This window comes from Cynocephalus volans, chromosome 2 (assembly GCF_027409185.1).
Source record: "Cynocephalus volans isolate mCynVol1 chromosome 2, mCynVol1.pri, whole genome shotgun sequence".
Classification (NCBI taxonomy): Eukaryota; Metazoa; Chordata; class Mammalia; order Dermoptera; family Cynocephalidae; genus Cynocephalus; species Cynocephalus volans.
In genome coordinates this window covers 212,161,802-212,186,169 of record NC_084461.1, presented here as the reverse complement: position 1 = coordinate 212,186,169, position 24,368 = coordinate 212,161,802, and the positions used below count along the sequence as shown (strand labels likewise).

The 24,368-nt window shown below is 44.7% G+C and overlaps 1 protein-coding gene across 1 annotated transcript in view; it reads left to right on the top strand.

Moving 5' to 3' along the window:
- ADCY1 (adenylate cyclase 1) overlaps window positions 1–24,368 on the top strand; it is a 125,014-nt gene that overhangs the window by 75,291 nt on the left and 25,355 nt on the right. Inside the window, exons 7-12 of the mRNA XM_063087523.1 lie at window positions 906–1,047; window positions 1,356–1,511; window positions 16,195–16,389; window positions 16,480–16,577; window positions 17,686–17,770; window positions 23,840–23,929. Coding sequence (XP_062943593.1) covers window positions 906–1,047; window positions 1,356–1,511; window positions 16,195–16,389; window positions 16,480–16,577; window positions 17,686–17,770; window positions 23,840–23,929 — 766 coding nt within the window. The remainder of the gene's footprint in view (window positions 1–905; window positions 1,048–1,355; window positions 1,512–16,194; window positions 16,390–16,479; window positions 16,578–17,685; window positions 17,771–23,839; window positions 23,930–24,368) is intronic.

The window sequence follows — 24,368 nt, the reverse complement described above, 5'->3', positions numbered from 1 at the left end:
GCCTGTGCTGTCCGCTGGGCCCTTCGCGGGCTCTCATCTTTGTGGCCCGGCAGTCCCTCCCTGTCCTGCTCGCCCCTTCCTCTGACGATTATAACAGCAAAGGCCACTGTTGACCACCCGAGTCCTGCGCTCGTCCCCTCTGGATCCCAGCAGGTTTGGGAGTTCTGCCTTCAGCACGGCTGTCCTAGCTGGGCTCGCCTGCTTTTGTCCTTAGCACTAAGATGTTAATTTTGAAACCAAGCCTTTTCCTCTGCAAGGAATTCAGAAGATTGTAGGGTCATATTTGCAGGGAATGATTTTGAATGGTGGGGAGTTTGCTTTTCGCCCCGTAAACCAGCGTGGCTGGGCCTGGCTAAGGAGCAGGGCGGCGGGTATTTTACCTGCTGTGTCACATTTGCGTTTCTGCTGAGCCAGTGCTGCTGTGACATCTCCCCCCTCCCCGTCCCCCTGCCCCCGCCTCATGTGGGGACGCTGTGGCTGCTGGCCAGCCCTGCCTGTCGGCTTCCTGTTGGGTCTGCCTCCTGCTTCTTCAATCTGGGCAGACCCTGACTGTTGGGGAGGGGCTCCCACTCTTCTGTTCCTCACCTCACTGCTGCTTGTCTCCCGTCCTCTCTATCGCACCTTTTAATGTTCTTCTCTCTGTCCCCTGTGGTCCCCCTGTCCCCCTCTGGCCCCGTACCCTCCATGCCTCACTGTTCCCTCTTGCTCTGCTCTACCTCTGTCTGCTTGGTCCTCCTCTCCTTTCTCCCCACGCCACACGTGCAAACGTGCTGGGGGACGCAAATGCGCCCCGTGGAGCCTGCGCTGGGGGATCCTCTGCCTGTGCCCCTCTGGTGAGGCCCCCATGGGACTTTGAGCAGCAGCAGCTGCAACTCCAGCCACAGCTCTGCCTCCTTTATTTGTAGGAAGGTTCACATCACAAAGACGACCCTCGCGTGCTTGAATGGGGACTACGAGGTAGAACCAGGTCACGGACATGAGAGGAACAGTTTCTTGAAAACTCACAATATCGAAACCTTTTTTATTGTGCCATCCCATCGGCGAAAGGTGGGCACTGTTGATCCTTAAAAGGCCGGGCCCATGCAAAGCTTTAAGGATGTAATTGCTCCTACATCATCCTCCATTCACTGCCTCTTTGGGCTGTGAACTTGCTAAGACAGGGAGGGGTGTCCCTGCTGACATGTGTCCTGGGCTTTACCTCTTCCAGGTGTGGGGAGGGGACCAGGTGAGGAGGGGTGAGCCGGATCCCAGTGCCTTGGGGGGGCTGTCGCTGGCAGGGTCGTGTTCCCATCCCAAGAGGCAAAGTGTGTCTCATTTACAGTATTTCTCTCTGTGTTCTTGTTGTATCTGGACAGATATTTCCAGGCCTGATTCTCTCAGATATAAAACCGGCCAAGAGGATGAAGTTCAAGACCGTCTGCTACCTGCTGGTGCAGCTCATGCACTGCCGGAAGATGTTCAAGGCTGAGATTCCCTTCTCCAACGTCATGACCTGCGAGGATGACGACAAGGTAGGAGTGGCTGGGGAACCACCGTGCAGAGCAAGTGGGGAGAGTGACCGTCCGTCCTCCCAGTACAGTCCCCATGCAGTTGAGCTAGATCAGGATTCACTGTTTACCTGTTTATAATCTTGTAAATGCTACTCAGAGCTGAGCTGCTCTCTTTTCTGCAAAAATCTTTGTCACCTTATTCTTTTTTGCTCCTTGGTATTCTGTATATTCATCTGTAAGTTCAAGTCCGAGGTCGAGGGCAGGGTTCATTTCTCTTGAGGCCTTTCTCCTTGGCTTACAGACAAGCCACCTTCTTGCTGTGCCCTCACGTGGCGCAGAGAGAGGGCTGTGGTGTCTTCCTCTCCCTGTAAAGGCCCTAATCCCATCATGACCTCATCTAAACCTGATCACCTCCTAAGACCCCACCTCCTCATACCGCCACGTTGGGGCTGGAGGCTTCGACACACGGATTTTGGGGAGACACAAACATTTGGTCCAGCACCGTTGGCGATGGTCTTCCTCTCACTGATGTTACCTCACTGTGTTCTGGCTTCCAGGGCTGCCCTGAGAAGGTTGGTGCTGTTCTGATTTCTTGATATGACACTTATGTGTGTTCTTGATCCCAGGAAGCTCACAGAATCTGTTCTCTGGGCTCAGTGTTCTGGACTTGTACTGTGATGAGCCTGACTGAGGTCTGTTTTTATGCTTTATGACAGCAACCCTGTGGACCCAGAGGACCCATCTTGGAAATATTAGGAATTAGTTTGTTGATTGTTTCTTTTCCTGCATTTTCCCTGTTCTTCATTTCCCCAAACACCTATCGTTTGGGTTTTGGACCTCTTGAGCTAGTGATCTAATTCTCCTTCTCTCTCTCTCTCTCTCTCTATTCCCTTCAGTTTTTGGAAAATTTCTTCAACTTTATTGTCCAACATTTTTATTGAGTTTTTCATTTCTACAACCACATTTAAAAATTTCTTTTTGTGAGCTCCTCTTCGTTTTTTAAATATTCCTTTTTATGGCATCCTGTTTCCGCTTGAAGCTTGTATTTTTTCCCCTTTTGCGTCCTTGAGATTTTCTTTTTTTCACATTTCTTGTTTCAGAACTGTTTCCTCCAAGCAACTTTCGTTCTGTTTGTCTGTCTTCGTTTATAACTCCGTCTTGCATAAGTGTCTAATGACCCTCACTGCTTTGTTCTTGATTAATATTAGGGAATTACAGAGCTGACTCGAAGTGCTGAGCTGGGGGGAGGATGTTCTCTTTGGGCTTTACTGCAGGGTGGCCAGGGTTTTCAGCTTTCTTCTTGGGTTGGTCAGAGTCACCTTTGAGTGTTCTTCCAATCTTCTGACCAGGGTGGGCGGAACTTGGGGTAAAAGTCTGGAGTTGAGTAGGGAGGACACAGTGGGGGGGTCTTGGCATTCACTCCAGCCACACAAGCCCGTGTGTGTAACCCTGGGCCAGAGACCCTGATGTTCCCTCCAGGAAAGACCTGCTGGTCTTCTGTGGGGTCAGCGAGGACCGTATCCCAGGAGCCTGGGGTGAAGCGTAGGGACCTAATGCTGCCTTGTTGGCAGCTTCTGACCAGAGCGGCTGCTGCCATCAGTGCCCGAGCCTTTCGAACACGCCTGGCTTCCCTGTTGCCAGCTCGCTTTCAGCCTTCTGGGCTCTGCACTGTCAGTGACCAATTTTCTATTTTCTAAACATGTGCTGTTGCTTTCTCCACTGCTGTTTTCTCTGCCTTTGTGGGTACTTCATCATAGTGGTTTCAGAGGCTTCTCGGGAAGAAGCAAAATCCTGCTGACCCTCCCTCATGGCAGCTTGGGGTAACACCTGAGGGGTGTGTGTGTGTGTGTGTGTGTGTGTGTGTGTGTGTGTGTGTGTGTGTGTGTGTGTGTGTGTGTGTGTGTGTGTGTGTGTGTGTGTGTGTGTGTGTGCGCGCTGGAACTTTATCTGGAAATTCTGTAAGAACTCTGTTTATGGTGTATCCATCAAAGAAGATCAGCCTTTAGGTCTGCCAGGCATCTGGGAGCTGCTTTAAACTAAATGTTGGGCTTATGGTTTTCAGATGTCCCAGGTAGTAGGATTTGGGCCCTGATTGGGCTGATTTGTGTGTACACGTACCTGGAGGGTCCCGTCCATTCAGAGCTGAGTCCAAGATAGGTGGGCCTCCTGTCTCCCATTGCAAGGTGTTTCCTGGGTGTCTTTGCTGAGGACAGAGCCTCTCCGGGCCTGAGATTCTTGCGGAGACTGTTGATCCCATGTCCTGCCTCACCCGACCCTAGCTTTCTGCTCTGGTGTTCTGTGAGTGCCCATGAGAAAGGCAGTCCTGAGAAGTGCTGAGGTCTCCCGAGATGCCCCTGTCCTGGCAGTAGCTGGCGGCTTCAGCATTCCTGCCCCGTCTGGACTCCGACCTGCCTAAATGTTTCTGGCCTCTGATAATTTCCTTTACTTTCTGGCCATTTCAGTTGTGCATTTTAAAAAGTGTGTGTGTGTTTGTATTAATATTTGTACTCATAATTTGTAAGGGGGGTATTTTTAGGGTGTTGTATTTGCCATATTGCCAGAAGCAGAAACACAATTGAATTGCTGTCTTCTGCCCACAGCACCAGGCAACCCCTGACAAAGCCCACGTGACCCTGCAGGGCTGTGCTGTGTTGAGGCAATTTAAGGTGCACAATTTAGGTGCATGCTCAAAACTCAGTCACCAAGATAAATAACATTTTCATGCAATATGTTGAAAAACTGCATTTAATCCAAAAGAGTCCATGATGAACAAAAAGTCAAAATGTTTAAAAAAAGCAGGAGAGTGCAGAGCCGTCATGGAGCTGGAGGCAAAAGGGCCAGTCGGAAGCCTCCTAAGACTCCCTCAGAGAAGGCGTGGTGGGGTGCATGGATGTCATTCTGGCTGGGATCGCTGAGGGGCAGGCGTTTAATGAGATGGGAATTCAGGCATGTTCCTGGGCAGAGTTTGCTGGCCTCTGACTCATATATTCAAACTCTGCTTCACAAACCAAGGTGGCAAGGGGGCTGCTTCCCTCTTCTGGGAGAGAGGGATCTGCAGGGTGGCTGCCCCCATTCAGATTTCAGGGGCACTGGTGGCATGCCCCCTTAGGGGCTTGGTGGGCTTGGAAGGAGTTGCAAACCCAGACCTCTGGGACCCACCTTCTCAGGCCGTCTGCAGCTCCTGCTCTTGTCCCTGGTGCCTTGGGACCCAGGAACCTGCAGGGCCCCCCGCAGCCCAGCCCTTCTCAGTTGCCAGCCTGGACGACTATGCTGTCACACCCCCACCCGCTATCCCCTGGCCTGGGCAGACCAGAGTGTGCAGGGTCCCCTCAGTCTCCTTTCACGGCGGGAGTTGCGCCTGCGTTCCTCACGCTCATCCACAGCCCAGCTTCTCTGACACCCACACCTCTCCCTTCCCGCCTCCCCTGGTGGCAGTGAGCAGTGGCGTCCCTGGTTTTGTCCTTGGCCCCTCTGTCCCCCAGTCTCCCTGGACAGCTGGCGCTCACCCACGGACTCACTACGGGCTCAGGGCCCCTAGCCCCAGGCCCAATGCTGCCTGCTCGGCCCTGGCCTGACAGGACTTTTCTGTCAGTCTGATACTCTCACCTTGGTCCCAGTGCCCGGGCACTCAAGCCCTCTCCCAAGTCTTGCCCCCTTCTATCTCTCATCAGGAGGTCAGATGCCACCTGAAGCCTGGTCCTTTGTGCTTCTCGTGGCAAAGCCCTGGACCCTGCCCCAGCCTGGCTCCTCCAGCCCCTTCTGGATGGGTCCTACCCTGGTGCTGGGCCCATTCCTGCCTTGGGTGTGCCTCAGGGCCTGGCCCTGCCTGCCTGCCACCCTTGTCCCCAGGGCCTCCCTCCAGTGTCCAAGGCTCATCTTCCCTCTGAGTGACTCCACGCCTCTCCAGCCATGCACAAGCGCTCTGCCTACAGGAGGTCCTCCCCTTTGCTTGCTGGGCAGGCTCTGTGTGCCAGGCCTGAGCCTTGGCTGTTCTGACATTGCCCCTTTGTTGCCATCTGCCCCATCTTTGTTGCTGCTGCCTTGTGATCAGTGAAACAAGCCCCAAACAGGGAGGAGAGTAGTGTCTGCACCATAGGGGATATCAAAGGGTGGTCATGGGGCAGTGACAGGCCTCAGTGGGGGCAACTGTGGTCATCCTGGGTATGTGATGAGGACCCTGTGAGTGACAGGTGCAGACTGTGCTCCGAGCATCCCCCACCTGCAGCACTGGCTCCCCAGGTGTCCCGGGCCACCTTCATGTGTCCATCTCGCCTCTGCGCACTCTGCCCACCTCACCTCCACACCCAGGCCCCACCCAGCTGGCCTGAGCCTGGGAGTGGATTCAGGATCGGGGTAGGGGTATGTGTTCTGTGGTTCCAGACCTTGGTGAGGCTTTTGTGAGCAGACATGTCTGGAGTTCTGGGGAGCGACTTACAAATACGCTCAGACAGCCTCAGACTCTCACTGTGGGTCCAGTGTTCTCAACTGGCTCATTCAGGGGTGAGGGAGGCAGGACAGTGGGGAACAGCCACTAGGTGGCGGTGTGGCACAAGGACCTAGTGGTAGGTGGGGCATTGCAGTGGGGGAGACAGATTGGGCTCAACTCCTAACACAGCATGAGCCAGTGGGAATTTACAGCTCAGGAGCAGGGTGGGAGTCAGGGGATGGAAACCAAGGGGCAACATCAGGGGGAAGGGGGATCCTCATTAAACCGACCTAATAGGATTCTTGCTGAAGATAGGCCAGGGTGATCAGATGTCACTTGGAGGATGGGGGAAGATGAGGAACCCAATCAGATATCCAGGGTGATCAGATATGGAGGGTGTGGGGTTTGCTATACTGACTTAGCACGGTTCTTGTTAATACTGGATTCTACAAGGAAGTGCACAGAAGGGCCTAGGAGAAGGTTCGGGAGCCTGACTATAGTTTGGTCAAGCAGAGAATCTTGGTCAGGCCCCACACAGTCCGGTGCCTCCCAGCTGGGTTCAGAATTGCCACTCACTGAGAGGCCTGGATGTCCCCCCAGGGTTTGGTCTCTTATCCTGCAGCCAGGGTGGCCATGCACAGGGCTTCAGGTCTTGCTCAAACAGCCGCTCGTCAATACGCCAGGATTAGCTCCTGCAATACACCCAGAACCCCCCAGTGCATTTACACCTGTTCTGTTTTTCCTTCAGTTCTCTTTTCTGGTGATGAAAGTAACTTACTGTGGAAAATAATGGAGAAATACAAAAATATACAAAAAAAAAGAATGAAAAGCATTTGACTATTATCCTCCCTCTCCACAAAAAAGCTGTTAACATTTTCTTCCTTCTGGTTTATTAAATGTGTATGTGTGCCTACAAATTTTTTAATAAACTTGATTGAATGATGCACAGGCATTTTGCTTGTTTTTTCTTCACTTGCTAATATATTCTAAACATTTCCTTATGTTATTAAATATTCGTCAAAAATATGATTATTTAATCATTGCGTAGATTTCCAGCCTAAGGAGAGACCTTTTGCTTGATCACCTCTATTCATATTTATGTCACTTCTGCTTTTATTTTTATTTCTATTTTTTATTGGAACATAGTTGATTGTACATCTGTGGGGTACAGCTTTTTCTTTTTTCTTTTTTTTTAATTTCTATTTTTATTTTAAATGAAGCAAATCATGCTCAGCATTTTTGTTCATCAAAGTGCATTTACATCTCTGATTATTTTGTAAAATGAAATCCTATGAGTCAAATGTCTGCACGAGTGTGTGTGTGGCTGGTTAGAGGTTGTGATGGTGGTCACTGACTAGCCTGGTCTGGTGGGGCATGTGCCACTGCCATCTGGAGCCAGATTGGGGACACTTCTCTATTCTTTATTCTAGTTCCCTAGTGTCTGACAGCACACTTATCCCCGCTCATGTGTACACCCAGGAGCCGCCTCCTACTTCTGTCTTTTTAATGCCATTTTTGTCCTTCTCTTCATACTCTAAGCTTACTTATATAAAAATTAAGTTCCCCACACTGTTTACCATTTTATATTTCCTTCCAGAAATCAGTGTGTGTATGTACCAGAAAATGCAAATTTAAACTTACCAGTTAATGCAAAAAGGAATGTGTCTTTTTGTCCTATGCACTGCCTTTTGCTTCAGTGACAGACCTTAGAAATCCTGTAGGCACATAACAACATACCAGTCCTTTTTAAGTGGCCAAATGGCTGCCAGCTGCACGTGCAAGACGTGACCTCCCACCGGCTTGTTGGTGGAGAGAACTTTATTTCTGGTGGCTGTTCTCATGGGCACTGGTGCCGTGGACATCTTTTCCTACAAACATTTTAGCAAGCGTTGCAAGGATAGCCTTGGGTATTTCTTTGTAGTGAGATAGCTGGGTTAAATGATGTGTCTATTTCAATTTTGCATAGCTGTTGCCAAATTGTTCTCTCCAAGCCTTTGTTTGCTGTGCTGTCTCCCACCAAGCGTGGACGTGAGCGTTTGCTGCCTACCTTGCTGGCGCTGCGCTTTAGCATGGGTTAAAATAGCACCAAGATGCTCTCCGCTGCATCTTTTCTTCTCTGTTTCTGATCCACCTGCGGTCTCTCCTACTCTGTCTCCTGGGCTTTTTGTTTAAACATGGCTAGGAACTTTTAAAAAGTAAAACTTCCACCATATCTATCTGAATTTAATGAAGATTAAATTTCAGCTTGTTTGGTCCATACTTATGGAAACTGTGCAAGAACTTTTTACTTAATTCTCTTGGATTTTCTTGGTCTATAATGATATGTGTATGAAATAGTGACAATTTTGCTTCTTTTCCTTCCTGTATTAAATTATAATAATGAGATGGGCATTCTGTTTTGTTCAGGCTTTAATAATTAAAATGAATAGGGTTTTTACCATTAATTATGATGCTTTGCATTAGAAGTAATAGTACGAGAGTACTTTAAAAAGTTCATGGAAAGATTCGTCCTGTCTTTTAATTCTATTTTACCACGAACTTTTGAAGTACCCTCATTACGTGCCTAATTATTTATGCTAAGAAAGTATAGCCCATGCGAGTTAGCATTTGCACGTCTTTTTTTAAAATGAGAAGTGGATGTTGATTTTTAGAAACTGCTTTTGAGCGTGTTTCAAGATGATCAACGTGGTGGCTTTTCTCCGCTGACTGTTAACATGGGCATTGATGTTACTGGGTCCGGTGGTGTCTGTGATGTTGTGAGCTTTTCCTTTATTGCTTATTCCATGGCTTGGGCGGTTCCAGTACATTTTTAGACAAGTGCTCATTGTCTACTCACTGAGGGCAGCCACCCTCCTCTCTGTCCCCTGACCCGTGCATCGGCTACTCTTGTGTTGTCGAGTCATAGAGGACGGCTGTGATTCTTGATTGTGGAAGAGAAGCAGTAACTCAGGACCTGGCAGGTGAGCTGACCAGCAAAGGGTGAGGGGGTGACAGGGTGTGATGGGATGGAAGACCTGAATGAGGCCCTGTGTGCATCTGTGCCCCCAGGTGTGTCAGGCCAGGGACATTTGACTCTGGCCACTGGTCTTCCAAGCAAGCCCAATTTCAGGCAGATGCCCAGTGACCATGGGGGGACTTGGGTCATGGTTTGCTTGTCTGGGTCATAGACTAAATGGGAAGCCCTGAGCCATCATATAAATGGAATCATGCAGTTTGTGATCTTTTGAATTCGGCTTTTTCTCCACTCAGCATTATGCTCTTGAGATCCATCCTGTTGTGCATGTTGATAATTTTTTTCTTTTTACGGCTGTGTAGTCTTCCATGATAGGGATGGACCACTGTTTGCTAACCTTTCTGCTGTTGAAGGACATTTCTGTTGTTTCAGTTTTTGACCGTTATAAAGCTGCTATAAATATTGATGTACAGATTTTTGTGAGCATGTAAGTTTTAATTTTTCTGGGATAGATGCCCAGGTGTGCGATTGATGGGTCATACTTACTTTTTGTTGGGAAACTGCCAAAGTTTTCCAGAGTATCTGTACTGTTTTGCATTCCCATCAGCGACGTATGAAGAATCCAGTTCTGCATCCTAGCCAGTGCTTTTTTTTTTTTCTTCAATTTTAGCTGTTCTAATAAGTATGTAGTGATACCCCTTTGGATTTTATTTTTGCATTTCACTGAGGGCTGCAGATGTTGAACATCTTTTCTAGTGCTAATTTTCCATTCATATGTTGTCTTCCTCTTTGGTGAAATGTCTCTTCATGTCTTTTGTTTGTTTTCTAATTTGATTTTTTGGACTTTTTTGTTCTGTTCACTTTTGAGAGTTCTTGATATATCCTAAATATGATTGTTTTGTCAGATATGTGGTTTGCAAATATTTTTCCCCAGTCTGTAGCTTGTCTTTTCAACATCTTAACAAGGTTTTCCACAGAACAGATTTTTGTTTTTGTTTTTGTTTTTCTTGGTGGCTGGCCATTAGGGGGATCTGAACTCTACCTTCCGGTTGTAGTACTGTGCCCTGACCAACTGAGCTAACTGGCCAACCCAACAGACGTTTTTAATTTTGAAGACATCCAATTTATTGATCTTTTTTCTTTTATGAATCATGTGTTTGTTGTCGTATCTAAGAATTTTTAAGTAGACCAAGTCCCAAAGATTTTCACATACATTTTCTCTTAAGAGTCTTACAATTTTATGCATAGTAGTTAAATCTATGATTCATTTTACATCAATTTTTTCTAAGGTATAAGATTAAGGTCAAGGTTCATTTTTTTGCTTATGCATATCTGATTCCTCCAGAACCATTTGTTGGAAAGCTATCCTCTCTCCATTGAATTGCTTTTGCACTTTTGTCAACAACCATTCGGCTATACGTGTGTGAGGCTATTTCTGGGTTCTCTATTCTGTTTTATTGATCTATTTGTCTATTCCTCTGCCAACACCATACAGTCTTGGTTAATGTAGTTATATAATATAAGTCAAAATCAGGTAGAGTGATTCTTCTTACTTTATTCTTTTTAAGGAAAATGAGCTATTCTGGTCCTTTTACCTTTTTATTTAATATTTGGGTAAACTTATTTATCTACAAAAAAAATTCTGCTGGGGTTTTGATAAGAATTACGCTAAACTTGTGTATGTCTATATGGGAAGAATTGACGTATTTGCCCTGTTGATTCTTTCAGTCCATGAATGCAGAACTCCTCTTATTTCTTTCATCAGCATTGAGTCCTGGCCATATTTTGCTAGATTTACACACATCATTTCATTCTTATCAGTGATTATAAATGGTATTATATTTTAATATTGGTCTTCCATTCTCAATGCTACTATAAAAAATACTGTTTAAAAAATTGTTTATTTATTTATTTATTTTTTAATTTTAACTTCTCAATATACATTGTAGTTGATTTTCGTGACCCTTTACCCATTCCTCTTACCCCCCTCGCTCTCTCCCCTCTCCCCCACATCATATCTGTTCACTTGTCTTCACAAATTCAAGCAATTGTTGTGATTGTTCGTGTCTTCTTTCTCCCCCTTTATTTGTTTGTGTGTTTATTTATTTATTTATTTTTAGTTCCCACAAATAAGTAAGAACATGTGGTATTTCTCTTTCTGTGCCTGATTTGTTCATCTCATATCCTGTGACCTTGTGGAACTCACTTATTTGTTCTAGGGGGTGTTTTTTTGTATATTCCTTGGGATATTTTATGTAGACCATCATGTCATCTGAAAATGAGATGGTTTCATTTCTTTTTTCCCATTTGTATGCCTTATTTCCTTTTCTTGCCTTACTGCACTGGCTTGGGTTTCTAGCTCCATGTTGAATCAAGCTGGTGAGAACAGACATCTCTGCCTTGCTCTGAATCATGGAAGGAAAGCATTGTCTGCCATCATTAAGTACAATGTTAGCTGTAGATGTTCTGCAGATGTTCTTTATCAAGTTGGGGAAATTCCCCTCAATTCCTAATTTTCTGATAATTTTTATATGAATGGGAATTGAATTTTGTCAAATTATTTTTTGGCATCAATTAACTTTTCTTCTTTAACCTTTTAATCTGGTGGATTACATTGATTTTCAAATGTTTAATCAGCCTTGCATCCTTAGAATTGGTCATTGGTATATGTTCTATTTATATATTGCTGAATTTTATTTGCTAATATTTTATTGAGGATTTTCACATCTATATTCATGAGAGATATTGTCCTATACTTTTCCTTTTTTGTACTGTCTTTGTCTGGTTTTGGTATCAGGGTGATACTGACTTTATAAAGTGAATTGGGAAATGCTGACTCCTCTTCTACTTTCTGGATGAGATGGGGTAGAATTGGTGTTGATTCTTTTTTAAACATGGCTAGAATTCTCCAGTGAAGCCAGCTGAGCATGGAGATGACCTTTTCAGGAATTTTAAAATTATGAAGTCAGTTTCCTTAGTAATTATAGGGCTATTCAAATTACCTTTTGTGCTGGGTGAGTTGTGGAAGTTTTTGTGTTTCAAAGAATGGTTAATCTATTTTCACTAGATCTATTTTCATTTGATCTAAGTTGTCAGATTTATGTGTGTAGGATTTTCATAGTATCCCTTTATTGTCCTTTTGATATCTGCAGAGTATGCAGTAAAATCACATTTCGTTCCTGAATTTGTTTTGTATCTTCGTCAGGCTTGCTAGAGATTTCTCAACTTAATTAATATTTTCAGAGAATCAGCTTTTTTGTTTCATTGACTTTTCTCTATTTTTTCTGTTTTCGTTTCATTGAATTCTTCTCTTTATTATTTTCTTCTTTCTATTAGCTTTGAGTTTATTTTGCATTTCTTTTTCTAGTTTATTAACATGGTGCTTAGATTACTGATTTGAAACATCTTCTCTTTTCTTATATCAGCATTTAGTACTATTAAATTTCTTGTTAGCACTGCTTTAGCTATGTCCCACAGATTTTGATATGTTATGTTTTCACTTTCAGTAAGGTCAATGTATTTTTCATCTCCCCTGAGATTCTCTCTTTGACCTATGGCTTATTTAGAAGTGTCTGGAGATTTTCCTGTTATCTTACTGTTACTGATTTTATTTTGATTCCATTTTGGTCTGAGAATACACATTATGTATGGTTTCAATTATTTTAAATTTGTTAAGTTTTGTTTTACAGCTAAGGATATGGTCTGTCTTAGTACATACTCATGGGCACGTGAAAAGAATGTGTATTCTGCTGTTGTTGGATGGAGTAGGCTATAAATGTCAATTAGTTCTTCTTGATTGATGGTGGTGTTGTATTCTCTTACATCCTTGCTGATTTTCTGTCTAGTTGTTCTATTGATTGTTGAGAGAGGGATGTTGATATCTCCAACTATAATTGAGAACTTGTCTATTTCTCATTAAGTTCTATAAGTCTTGGCTTCATGTAATTTAAAGCTCTGTTGTTTGATGACTACACATTGAGGATTTCTAGATCATTTAATTATTATGTAATGTCTTTCTCTGTCCTTCGTAATTTTTCTGTGCTCTGAAATCTACTTTTTCTGAATTCAATAACACAGCCACTCCTGCTTTCTTTATATTAATGTTTTCATGGTATATCATTTCTATTCTATTAGTTTCAACCTACCTGTATTGTAATATTTGAGGTGAATTTTTTGTAGGCAGCATATAGTTGGATCATATTTGTTCAATCATTTCTGGCACTCTCTGTCTTATAATTGGTTTATTTAGACCATTTACACTTAATGTAGTTTTTGATACGTTTATATGTTATTGAAAGTCTGCCAATTTATTTATTTTTGTTTCTGTTCCTTTTGTTTTCATTTCTCTGTTTTGTTTTTCCTACCGTGCCATGGTTTACTTGAACAGTTTTTAGAATTCCATTTTGATTTACATATAGTTGTTTGAGTATCTCTTTGTATAAAATTTTTAGTGGTTGCTCTAGATATATATTATTTGCATATAACATATCACAGTCTACTGATGTCAACATTTTACCAGTTTTAGTGTAGAAACTGCACCTCCCTTTTAGTCCCTTTATTCAAATACCAACAGATACCAACATCAATATAATTATAAATGGAGGAGAATAAGTATTATTAAGTATTTTAATTATTAAATGTATATGTCCTCTACAAACATTTTTTACTACATTAGACAAATTTATAATTTTTGGTTTAACGAGCAAACATCATGTAGAAAAAACAAGAGGAGAAGAAAAGTATGAGGATACTTCAAAAAGTTTATGGAAAAATTTGTATTAACTTTTAATTCTATTTTTCCATGAACATTTGAAGTACTCTCTCAATATTTATCCATTTTTTTATTCTTTCTGTTGTTCTTTTCCCTTCTGATATTTCAACATTTCTTCTTTTACCATCTACTTTTTGTTTCAAGAACTTCCTTTTGCTATTCTTTTAGGCTGATTACAAATTCTCTTAGTTTTCCTTCATCTAACAATGTTTTGATTTTCCCTTCATTCCTGAAGTATATTGTTGCTGGATAGAGAATTCTGGGTTTACAGTCTTTTTCTTTTAGCACTTGAAAAATGTTTTTCTGCTTTCTTCTGGCTTCCATGGTTTCTGAAGAGAACTTTACTGGCATTCTAGTTCGTTTTTCCTGTAATTCAGGTGTCACTTTTCTCAGGCTGCTTTCAAGATTTTTTCCCGTATCTTTTGTTTTCAGAAGTTTGATTATGATGTGTCTCGACCTGTATTTCTTTGAGTTTATCCTGTTTGAGATTTGCTCACTTAATTCAATCTGTAAATTTATATCTTTTGCTAAATTTGGGAAATTTTCTGCCGTTCTTTTTTCAAATACTTGTCCAGTCCCGTATTCTTTTTCTTTTTCTTCTGGGACTCTGATGACATGAATGAATGTTAGATCTTTCATTTTTGTCCCATAGTTTCAGAGGCTCTTTTTTTTTTTTTAAAGTTTATTTTCTTTATATTGTTCAGATTGGATAATTTCTATTGTTCTGTCTTCATGCTCAGGAATTCTTTCCTCTGTGCACTCCAGTCTGGAAACTGAGCCCACCCATTGGATTTTTTTTATTTTGGTTATTGTATGGTTTTGTTCTATAACTGCTATCTGGTTCTTCCTTACACCTTCTCTTTCTTTTCTGAGACTTTCTATATTTCATTTGTTTTAAGTGTGTTATTAATTACTTCTTAATGAACTTTAATTAACGCTGCTTTTAAAATCTTGGTGAGATAGTTGTAACAACTGTGTCATCTTAATGTTGGTATCTGCCGATTGTCTTTCTTATTCAAGTTGAGATTTTTCTGGGACTTGGTATGATGAGTGATTTATGTTTATTGTATACTAGACATTTTGGGTATTCTGTTATGAGACTCTGGATCTTATTGAAGTCTTCTGTTTAAGCAGGCTTCCTCGGTCTCTGCACCAGTGGTGTGATGAGAGTGCTGCCCTGTTATTGCCAGGTGTAGGTGGAAGTCCAGGTTCTCTACTGGTCCTCCATGACATCTGGGGGACAGGGCATCTTTACTGTTGAGCACATTTGGAAATTCAGATTTTCCAGTAGGGAATCTGCATTCCCTACTGCAATGTACTTACTTGCATTATAAGTGGGGCTCATTGCTGCGTAGTGGAGTTGAAAATCTCAACTCCAGATTTAGCCTTCTCTGGTGCTGTCTCATGGGGGCTTGGGTATGCCTCCTTGCAGCCTAATGAGGGTAGAGGTTGAGGCTGCCCTGCTGTCTTCTGCTGGCCTGGGTGGGAGTGGTGCCACTGACTTTTCCACGATGGCTAGAGTAGGGTGGTTATTGTCTAAATAGAAGTTTTCTGTTTTGCTGAGTTGCCCCATTGTTGGTCCTTTGGCTAGAGAGGACAGGTTTTTCTTGGGGCTTTACGAATTTTGTCTGCACGCATTGGCATTTTTAGGTTGCTGGCTTCTCCAGTTCCTAGTCTGAGATAAATATGGCAAAAAGAAACCACAAGGGATTCTCCCGGTCCCTCTCCCCCCCCCCACACATACACATACACTGTTTTTCTTTGAGTCCTAAGGTCCCTAGAGGTCTACTTCTTTTTTTCACCTTTCACAGTCTTCTTGCATTTATTTTATATATACTGTCAGTGCTTTTATCATTCAGTAGGGATAAAAAGAAGTGTGTTTATTCCATCTTTTCTAGAATCACATGGATAGCATCTTTTTAATCTTATTTTCTCCTCCAATATGTTAAGTACCCGAGCCCTTGCTTATGAAGACTGATAATGCGATCACAGCAGGTGGCTTTAAATTAGACTCTATTGTTTTTTGGCAAAGGGGTGCTTTCTTATGTCCCTCCTGTGACGTATGGAAGGCGTGGAGGAGAGGCCCACACCCTTCTCCCATCAGCCCTGGCTGGAGTGAGAGGTGGCGGAGGCATGTCTGTTGCCACCATTTCTGCCTCTTAGAAGGAGCGAGTTGGACTCCTGCTCCTGGAACTCTAGGGCGTCTTTTTCTACTTATGTGGATGTTGGGCTTTTGGTGAGCAGAGGTGCCTTTTCTGCACTGGGCGCTGTCCCCCCACTGCACTCATGTTGAGTTCCATTACCCTTGCCACGATGCCGTCACATAGGGTGTCATGTAACCCCTGGACAGACATGTAACCCCACCATCGGCTGCTGCGATGACTCTTATGCAGTCTCCCCACCAGCAGGGGCAGAGCCATGACTGCATCTCAGATCCCCAAACCCAATCCCAGCCTGCGCTGGACGGGGATATTGGCCGGAGGGAAAGTACAAGTGCTTTTCTTCGTAAAGTGGAGAATTTGACGATATTTCTTTATTTCTGTGATGGCTGCAGCGGAGGGCATTGAGAACAGCCTCAGAAAAACTCAGAAACCGCTCGTCTTTCTCCACCAACGTGGTCTACAGCACGCCGGGCACTCGCGTCAACAGGTACATCAGCCGCCTCTTAGAAGCCCGCCAGACGGAGCTGGAGATGGCGGACCTCAACGTCGTCACCCTGAAGTACAAGCACGCTGAGCGGGAGCAGAAGGTACGTGACTCGCGGGGGCCATCCCTGGGGCGTCTTTGAAGGCGCGTCGCCTGGTGGCTGGCGGCCCCTGACGACTGATGTCTCGTGCAGTACCACCAGCTGCAGGACGAGTACTTCACCAGCGCCGTCGTCCTCGCCCTCATCCTGGCTGCCTTATTCGGCCTCGTCTACCTTCTGATAATCCCACAGTAAGTGCTGTTCCTGTCCAGTCAGCAAGGTGGGCAGGCGACCGAGAAGTCCTGGTGTCTGGGGCTGGTGACTGTGCCAGGGTTCACCTCCCACAGCTACTCTACTGTTGTGCCTGACATCTGGGGAAGACGTGAACCACACATCGATGCTCCATGTACTCACATCCACGATGTAGCAAGCCTTGATGGCTGACAGCCCGGACGGGTCTCTTTCAATTTTTGATTTTGAATTTACTCAGTTCTGAGACACCGTATATTTCTAGTTTCTTTGTCTGCACAACCTGAACTGTTGCCTTAGTGATAGCTTTTGAGGGAGAAAACAGTGCACTGAATGGGCTCCTTTGATTTCTAGGTCCACGTCATTTTCAAAAACATTAAAATGAGAAAAAGTGGCCTCTTAAAAAAAAAAGAAAGAAAAATATAGTCATTTTTTAAATGTATGATCATCATGTAAGTCAACGTGAGTTTAGTGGCTTTTGTTTTTGGCAAGGAAGATACCACAAAGTCTCCAGTTGTTACTTTTCTTCCAGACATACCTGTTTCTTAAAACTTCCCACAGGAATAATGTCTCCTTTGAGTTTCTGGAAAGCACATGGAAGCCCCCCACACACATGCTGAGGAGAAGGGGCCTTGGTCCTAGGTGCTCAGCACCCCACCCCAACCCACCAGACACTGTTAACACAGCAACCTGTCTGATGGCCCTGTTTGGGGACCAAGCTTCTTCTAGAAAAGTCCTTCCCAGCAAGGCCCAGCAAATGAACAGCTCAGCAAAATTTGGGAAACTCCTGTCTTTCCATCATGAGGAAAGGAGCTTCCAGAAAAATTGTGTGACTGTCAGCCTAGCTAGATCTTGGGGGTGGGAGTAGTAGAAGTTGGGGGGTGAACTTGAGAGCCCCAGATGCCCTCTCCTAGAAGAGAACCAGCTGTGGGCAAGTCCCCAGAGACTCAAGTGGCAGGCAGCCAGGGTAATGATGCTGCTTCCTCCTGGGGTATTAAGAGATGTGGGGGAAGGGAGGAGGGGCTGATTCCCAGGCACCTCTTGGGCTCACCTCACCCTGCCCCTCACCTCACTCTGCCCAGCAGTGACCTACATGTCTTCTGCCCGCAGAAGTGTGGCTGTTCTGCTCCTGCTCGTGTTCTGTATCTGCTTCCTGGTGGCCTGTGTCCTCTACTTGCACATCACCCGTGTCCAGGTATGTGGGCGATGTGTGTCCTGTACCTGCATGTCACTTGGGTCCAGGTATGTGGATGGCCTGTGTCCTGTACCTGCACATCACCTGGTCCCAGGTATGTGGGTGTTGTGTGTCCTGTACTTGCACATCACATGGTGCAGGTATGTGGGTGGCCTGTGTCCTGTACCTGCATATCGCCTGGTCCAGGTAGGTGGGTAGTCTCTGCCTGCCCTCTCAGCAGGACAGGTGGGACAGTGGAGGCAGTTCTGTCCCCTCACCCTCCAGGACAGGTAGAAAGAATCTGCTCACATAGCAGGTGCTCATTAAGCCTCAGTCCTGCACTGGGCACCGTGTGCTGTTTGGGGCACAATGGGCACAATGGGCAGGTGATGAATATCTGTGAGATAAATGAACAGAAGATACTGATCCCATTCTCCTAGAATGGAGAGTTCAGCAGGGGATGAGAGGGATGGTTTATGTGTGTTCATGCCATAGACTTGGGAGGAGGGGGCATTTTCCAGGTGAGCAATACAGGCCTGATGCTTCTTCTGCTTCTTGGGCTGTTGGAGCAAAGGCGTGAGCTCCATAGCCTTCTACCATCTGCAGTTCGTTGGTGAGGACTCCCTGTTTTTTCTGATCCTGCATGCCTTTGGCACAACTCAGCCTTCATTTTCAAATGTACCATTCCACAAGAGTCCACTTCTGCCATACCCAGCATTATCTTTGCATAATTATTGAAAAGATTAAATCTAGTTTTATTAGCATAACTTTGTCATTGTTTTTAGGTAATATCCTGATTTTCTTTTAAATTAAAAAATAAGGGCCGAGCCCGTGGCGCACTCGGGAGAGTGCGGCGCTGGGAGCGTCCCAGCGCCGCTCCCGCCGCGGGTTCGGATCCTGTATAGGAATGACCGGTGCACTCACTGGCTGAGTGCCGGTCACGAAAAAGACAAAAAAAAAAAAAAAAAGGCTATTTATTGAAACTACATTCCCAGCTCTTAGACTTCTGCAGATTGTGTGACATTTAGTTTGGTAAGCTTTGAAATTTCCCACTTCTAATAAGATTACTGTTTTCATATAAATGGGCTAGAAATGAATGAAACCATCATCCAGGACTGAGTGTCATCAGGGCTTCCTGGAAGTGCTGCTCATTTGTGGTGTATGTGGGCAGTTGTGTGGAATTCCTTTCCTCATTTGGCGCCCCGTCAAGGCCCTGCTCCCTCCACGTGGCTCCTTCTCCTGTGCTGTGACATGCATTTACTCGCCTGTCTCCCGGTCACCTCACAAGCCCCGGGCATGTTCTTTTTAGGTCCTTCATGCCTTATGCAGCATGATCAAGGCCAAGTGGAGATAGACGTAGCTGTGGAAATGATAGACTTAAATATATTGCACCTGTTCTTAAATATATTGCTAAATCATTTAAGCCCCTGCACAATGAAGGCGACGTCTTCCAAGCCTCTGTCGTGGACTGACCATTTATGATGCTGGGTGCTCCCCTGCATCCTGCCCGCAGTCTGTCCAGATGTACCACGGTGTTTTGCTCTCAGATTGCACTGTAGTCCTGCTGTGGTCTGTGGGCTCCTCACACTGTTGGGGGCCTTTTCTTAAATTCAGCTCATGTTGTGAACAGCCCTGCCCTGCAGTGGCGGATTCCAGGAGGCTCGCTCTCCTGCTGTTGCTATAGTCAGTTTTCAAAACAGTGTCGCTGTCATTTGTTTCTTCCTTGACAGCATGCTTTGAGGAGGTGTGTGACAACAAATAGCTTGCTGGGTCTACATCTAATTGTAGGTCACGTTCTTGGGGAATTTTCCATTGTTCATATGAGAACAGCTATCTTTTTTTTTTTTCCCCTTGTCTTACTACAAGCTATTTTTCATGCTACTTTTTGTCTGTGAATGTACATTTTTTACTGCTTATGAAAAAGAGCTGACAAGTGTTACCGAAATTAACTATAAAAAAAAAAAAAAGGGTAGGCCATTTTAAAAATAACAGACATTCATTCCTTATCATTTACATATTCCTCCTTCTCTAAGAGCTCCTAGCAAACCAGATCCAGCTCCACATTTGGTCTTTGTGATCATCATTCATTGTCTGGAGAAATATTTTTACTCTTATTTATTTGATCAAACACATTCACAGGAGCACTGAAGAGGACTGGAAATACTCTGGGGCTGGAGTCAGAGCTCCCTCACTGAGGGTGTGACCAGGACGGCCAGACTCCCAAAGCTGCCTCCACCCTCTGGAAAGTGCATGGAGCAGCAAGTGATATTTTGCAAGTAACTAAATAGCCAGTTCAAAATGTCTTAAGTGATAAAAGGAATTCATTGGCTCATGTATCCAGAACAACCAGAGGAGGGAGAACCCCAGGTTGGTTTTATCCAAATGACTCATCCTGCCGTCTGGGACCTATTTCTTTCTGGGTCCTCTCTGCCCCCTGCAGTGCAGGCCTCAGCCCAAGGCTGGCCTCCCTGAAGGTGGACATTAGCTTCATGTCTACCCACCACATGTCCAGAAGGAGAAACAGTGTCTCTCCACATGTCTTGTCTTTCAAAAGAACCAAAAGCTTCCTTCTCTGGTAGCCCAGCAAATCTCCCCGACATCAGCCGGATTCACTCAGAGGAGCTGAACCGTGAGGGTATACACATGTCCCTCCTGTACAGAAAGGGTTCCTGGTGGGGATTTGACCTCTCATGATGGTGGAGTTTGCAATCTGCAAGGTATGCGTTCTCTATCCTGCCCTTTGAATTCTTCCTGTCTCGCCCCACTGCCCAGTTCCACACTGCTCTCCATTTGGGTATTTGTTATAGCAGCACCCCACTTCCAGGTACACAGATTCGTCCTAGCTGTTTCTGCTCAGGGCATCCTGAGCCAGACTGTACGTGCTGCCGCCCGCTTTCTATTTGGAGGCTCTGGGAAAGAATCCACTTCCAGCTTGTTTGGGTAGTTGGCGAGTCCAGTTCTGGGTGGTTGCAGGGCTGAGATCCCTGTCCTTGCTGGCTGTCCCCAGGGTGGCTCTCAGCTCCCAGGGGCTGCTCTCTGGATCTGGCCTCCTCTGTCTCCAAGCCAGCAACAGCCAGCAATGGTGTGTCACATCCTTCCCGGTGCCTCTCACCTCTCTGCTTCTCTTCTGCCATCAGAAAGCTCTGATTTGTTTTGTTCTGTTTTAAATTTCGTTTTAATTTTTTAATTGACAAAACATAATTATATATGTTTACGGGGTACAATGTGATGTTATGGTATATGTATACGTACATTGTAGAATGATTAAATCAAGTTAATTAACATATTCATTACCTCACACACTTATCATTTCTTTGTGGTGAGAACATTTCAAATCTGCCCTTTTAGCAGTTTTGAAATACACAATACGTTATTAGTAACTGTAGTCACCACGCTGTGCAGTAGATCACTGGAATTCATTTCCCCTAACTGCGCTTTGTACCCTTTCACCAATGTCTCCACTTTCCCCTGCACCCCCACTCCCTGGACTCTGGCAACCACTGTTCTACTCTCTGCTTCTGAGTGTGACTTTTTTAGATTCCATGTAGAAGTGAGATCATGCAGTATTTGTCTTTCTGTGCTTGGATTATTTTACTTAGCATAATGTCCTTCAGGTTCATCCATGTTTTTGCAAATGGCAGGAATTCTTTCTCTTTATGGCTGAGTCGTATTCCATTGTGCATATATACCACGTTTTCTTTATTTATCTGTTGATGGACACTTAGGTTGTTTCCCTATCTTGGCTGTTGTGAATAATGCTGCAATGAACATGGTAGTGTAGACATTTCTAAAACATAGTGATTTCAATTTCTTTGGATATATATCCAGAAGTGCAATTGATGGATCATATGGTAGTTCTTTTTTTAACTTTTTGAGAAATCTTCATATTGTTTTCCATAAAGGCTGTACTAATTTATATTCTTACTAACAGTGTAAAGGATTCTCTTTTCTCCATATCCTCACCAACACCTGTTATGTAGTCTTTTTTATAATAGCCATTCCAACAGGTGTGAGGTGATATATCATTGTGGTTTTAATTTGCGTTTTCCTGATGATAAGTGATGTTGAACATTTTTTCATATGTCTGCTGGTCAGTTATATGTCTTCTTTTGAGAAATGTCTGTTCAGATTCTTTGCCCATTTTTTAATTGGGTTATTTGGGGGTTTTTTTTGTTACCGAGTTGAGTTCCTTGTATATTTTGGATATTACCCCCTTATTAGATGTTTGGTTTGCAAATGTTTTCTCTCAATATGTTGGTATTTCTTCAGTCTGTTAATTGTCATAGGGGAAATGCTCCATGAAATTGGTCTGGGTAATGATTTTTTGGATGTGATCCCAAAAGCACAGGCAACAAAAGCACAAATCGACAAATGGGATTACATCAAACTACAAAGCTTCTGCACAGCAAAGGAAACTCTGCTTTTAAAGGTCTCATGTGATATATTAGGTACACCAGGTGCTCCTTTCTGAGTAATTCAAAGTCACCTGATTGGTGAGTTTCGTGACATGCAGAAGATGTCAGGCCTTGCTCCAAAATCCTATTCCTGGGCCTGTACTGGGTTCGGGGCCTGCTGGGGGCCTGCCAGCGGGTCCAGTGGCATTTCTGGCCATTGCGAACCCTCACTGAGTAGGACTGGGAAGTAGCCGCAGGACGGCTATGGGGGATTAGTGACTTGTGCCCACATCTTCCCCAGGGGCCGAGATCAGGTTGGGAGGTATGTTAGTCTGTTTGTGTTGCTTATAACAAAATACCTGAAACTGGGTACTATATGAAGAAATGAAATTTATTGCTTACAGTTTCAGAGGCTGGGAAGTCTAAAGTCCAGGGAACGCTTCTGGTGAGGGCGTTATTGTTGGTGGTGACTGCAGCAGTGCTGGTTGTCACATGGTGAGAATGGCAGGAGCAGAGAGAGAGAGACTAATGTCCTCAGTGCTCTCCTTTTAAAGCCATCACAGCCACTCCCATGACCACCATTAAACCATCAATGGATTAATCGATTCACTAGGGTGTGGTCTTCACAATCTAATCACCTCTTCAAGGCCCCACCTTTCAATTATTATAATAAGATTTCCTGTCCTCTTCACAGTCACAGTGGGGGTTAAGTTTCTACTACATAAAACTTTGTAGAACACAGTTCAACCCATATCAGGAGAGAAGTGCAGTAAGCCAAGGTCAGTAAAGCATTTGGGCATTGCATCCTGCAAAACAGCTCTTCTTTCTGAAGAGATTAGCAGAGACCAATGCTTCGGTGAAGTATACTGGCGTGGGTATTCGGGGAACCTAGAACTGGGACCCAGATCCAGGACCCACTAGCTGTGTGAGCTGGGACCAACCACTCTGTCCTCACCCATAGAACAAGTGATACGGGGCTTGGGGATCCTTGTGCACCTTTTCCTCTGCTGTAGAGCAGGGACAGTGAGGATCCTGACCTTGGTGTAGGGGAGGGGGGATTAAAGGAGTAGCCCCCGTAGCCTGCTGAGGGCCTCTTGGCTGGTCGTGGGCCCCAGCAGTGTTAGTTGTGTTTTCTGTAAGGTCCCCGTGTGTATTTATTTTAGTTTATATTTTTACTTTCAGGAGTGTGAGTATAAAAAAGACTTATTTTTTATCCATGGAATTGTTTGTTGAATATTCCAGAATGTACTTAAAGTAAATAGATTTAAAATAAAATTTCTAATAATGTAACAAGAACACAACGAAACTCATTTAAAGTATATAGAAGAAAACACAACCCAGTGGAAGTTCTTATCATTTCTGAGATAGAAGAATTCTATATAATGGAAATGTGAAGTCAATCTATTTATTTAATTTCAGTGCCAATGAAAGTGAAAGGAAAGGAAGGAGAGGTGTTAATACTTTTTAAATTAAAGACTTCAGGCTTTAAAAGATATTTTTTTTTTGTCACGTTTTTCACCTGGGAGAATAAATATATGAAAACAGCCAAGAAAATTGTGTGGCGGATGAGTAAGGGGTGAGGCTGTAGGGCCCTGCAGACTGCTCTTCATGTTCTGTGTTGTGTGACTTATTAACTGTGCTTGTGAACCAACTTTGTAATCAGAGGGCATTTTTAAAATAGTATTTTCTTGTTCAGTGTTTTCCAGGATGCCTGACGATTCAGATCCGCACCGTCTTATGTATTTTCATAGCCGTCTTAATCTACTCAGTAGCCCAAGGATGTGTGGTGAGCATCTCCAATGCTTGGCCAAGAGCTGGGGGTGGGCAAGGACACCCTGTGGAGAGCCACCTGGAAGGCCAGAACCGAGGGGTGTGGAGACAAGGGGGTGGGCAGAGATGTCAGAAACAGGCCAGGGGTGATAGACAAGAGAGTGAACAAGAGACTTCACTCATCAGAGGAAAATGCAGGCTTTTGCTGGCGGGGGAACCCAGGTCCTCTATTGTGTGCAGGGAGCAGAAGCTGGGGTGGAAACACAGGATGGGGCTGGGGCAGGAGTCACAGGATGGAGCTGGGCAGGGGTATCAGCTTGGGGAGCAGGCAGCAGCTGTTGTTATCACCTGGTCCTGCTCAGGGCCTCCTGCCTGCACCTGCAGCCCGTGGGATCTTTGAAGGGCTGGTAGCAGGTGAGGGGGGGCAGGGGTGAGACAGGAGGCTGGGAGGGCTG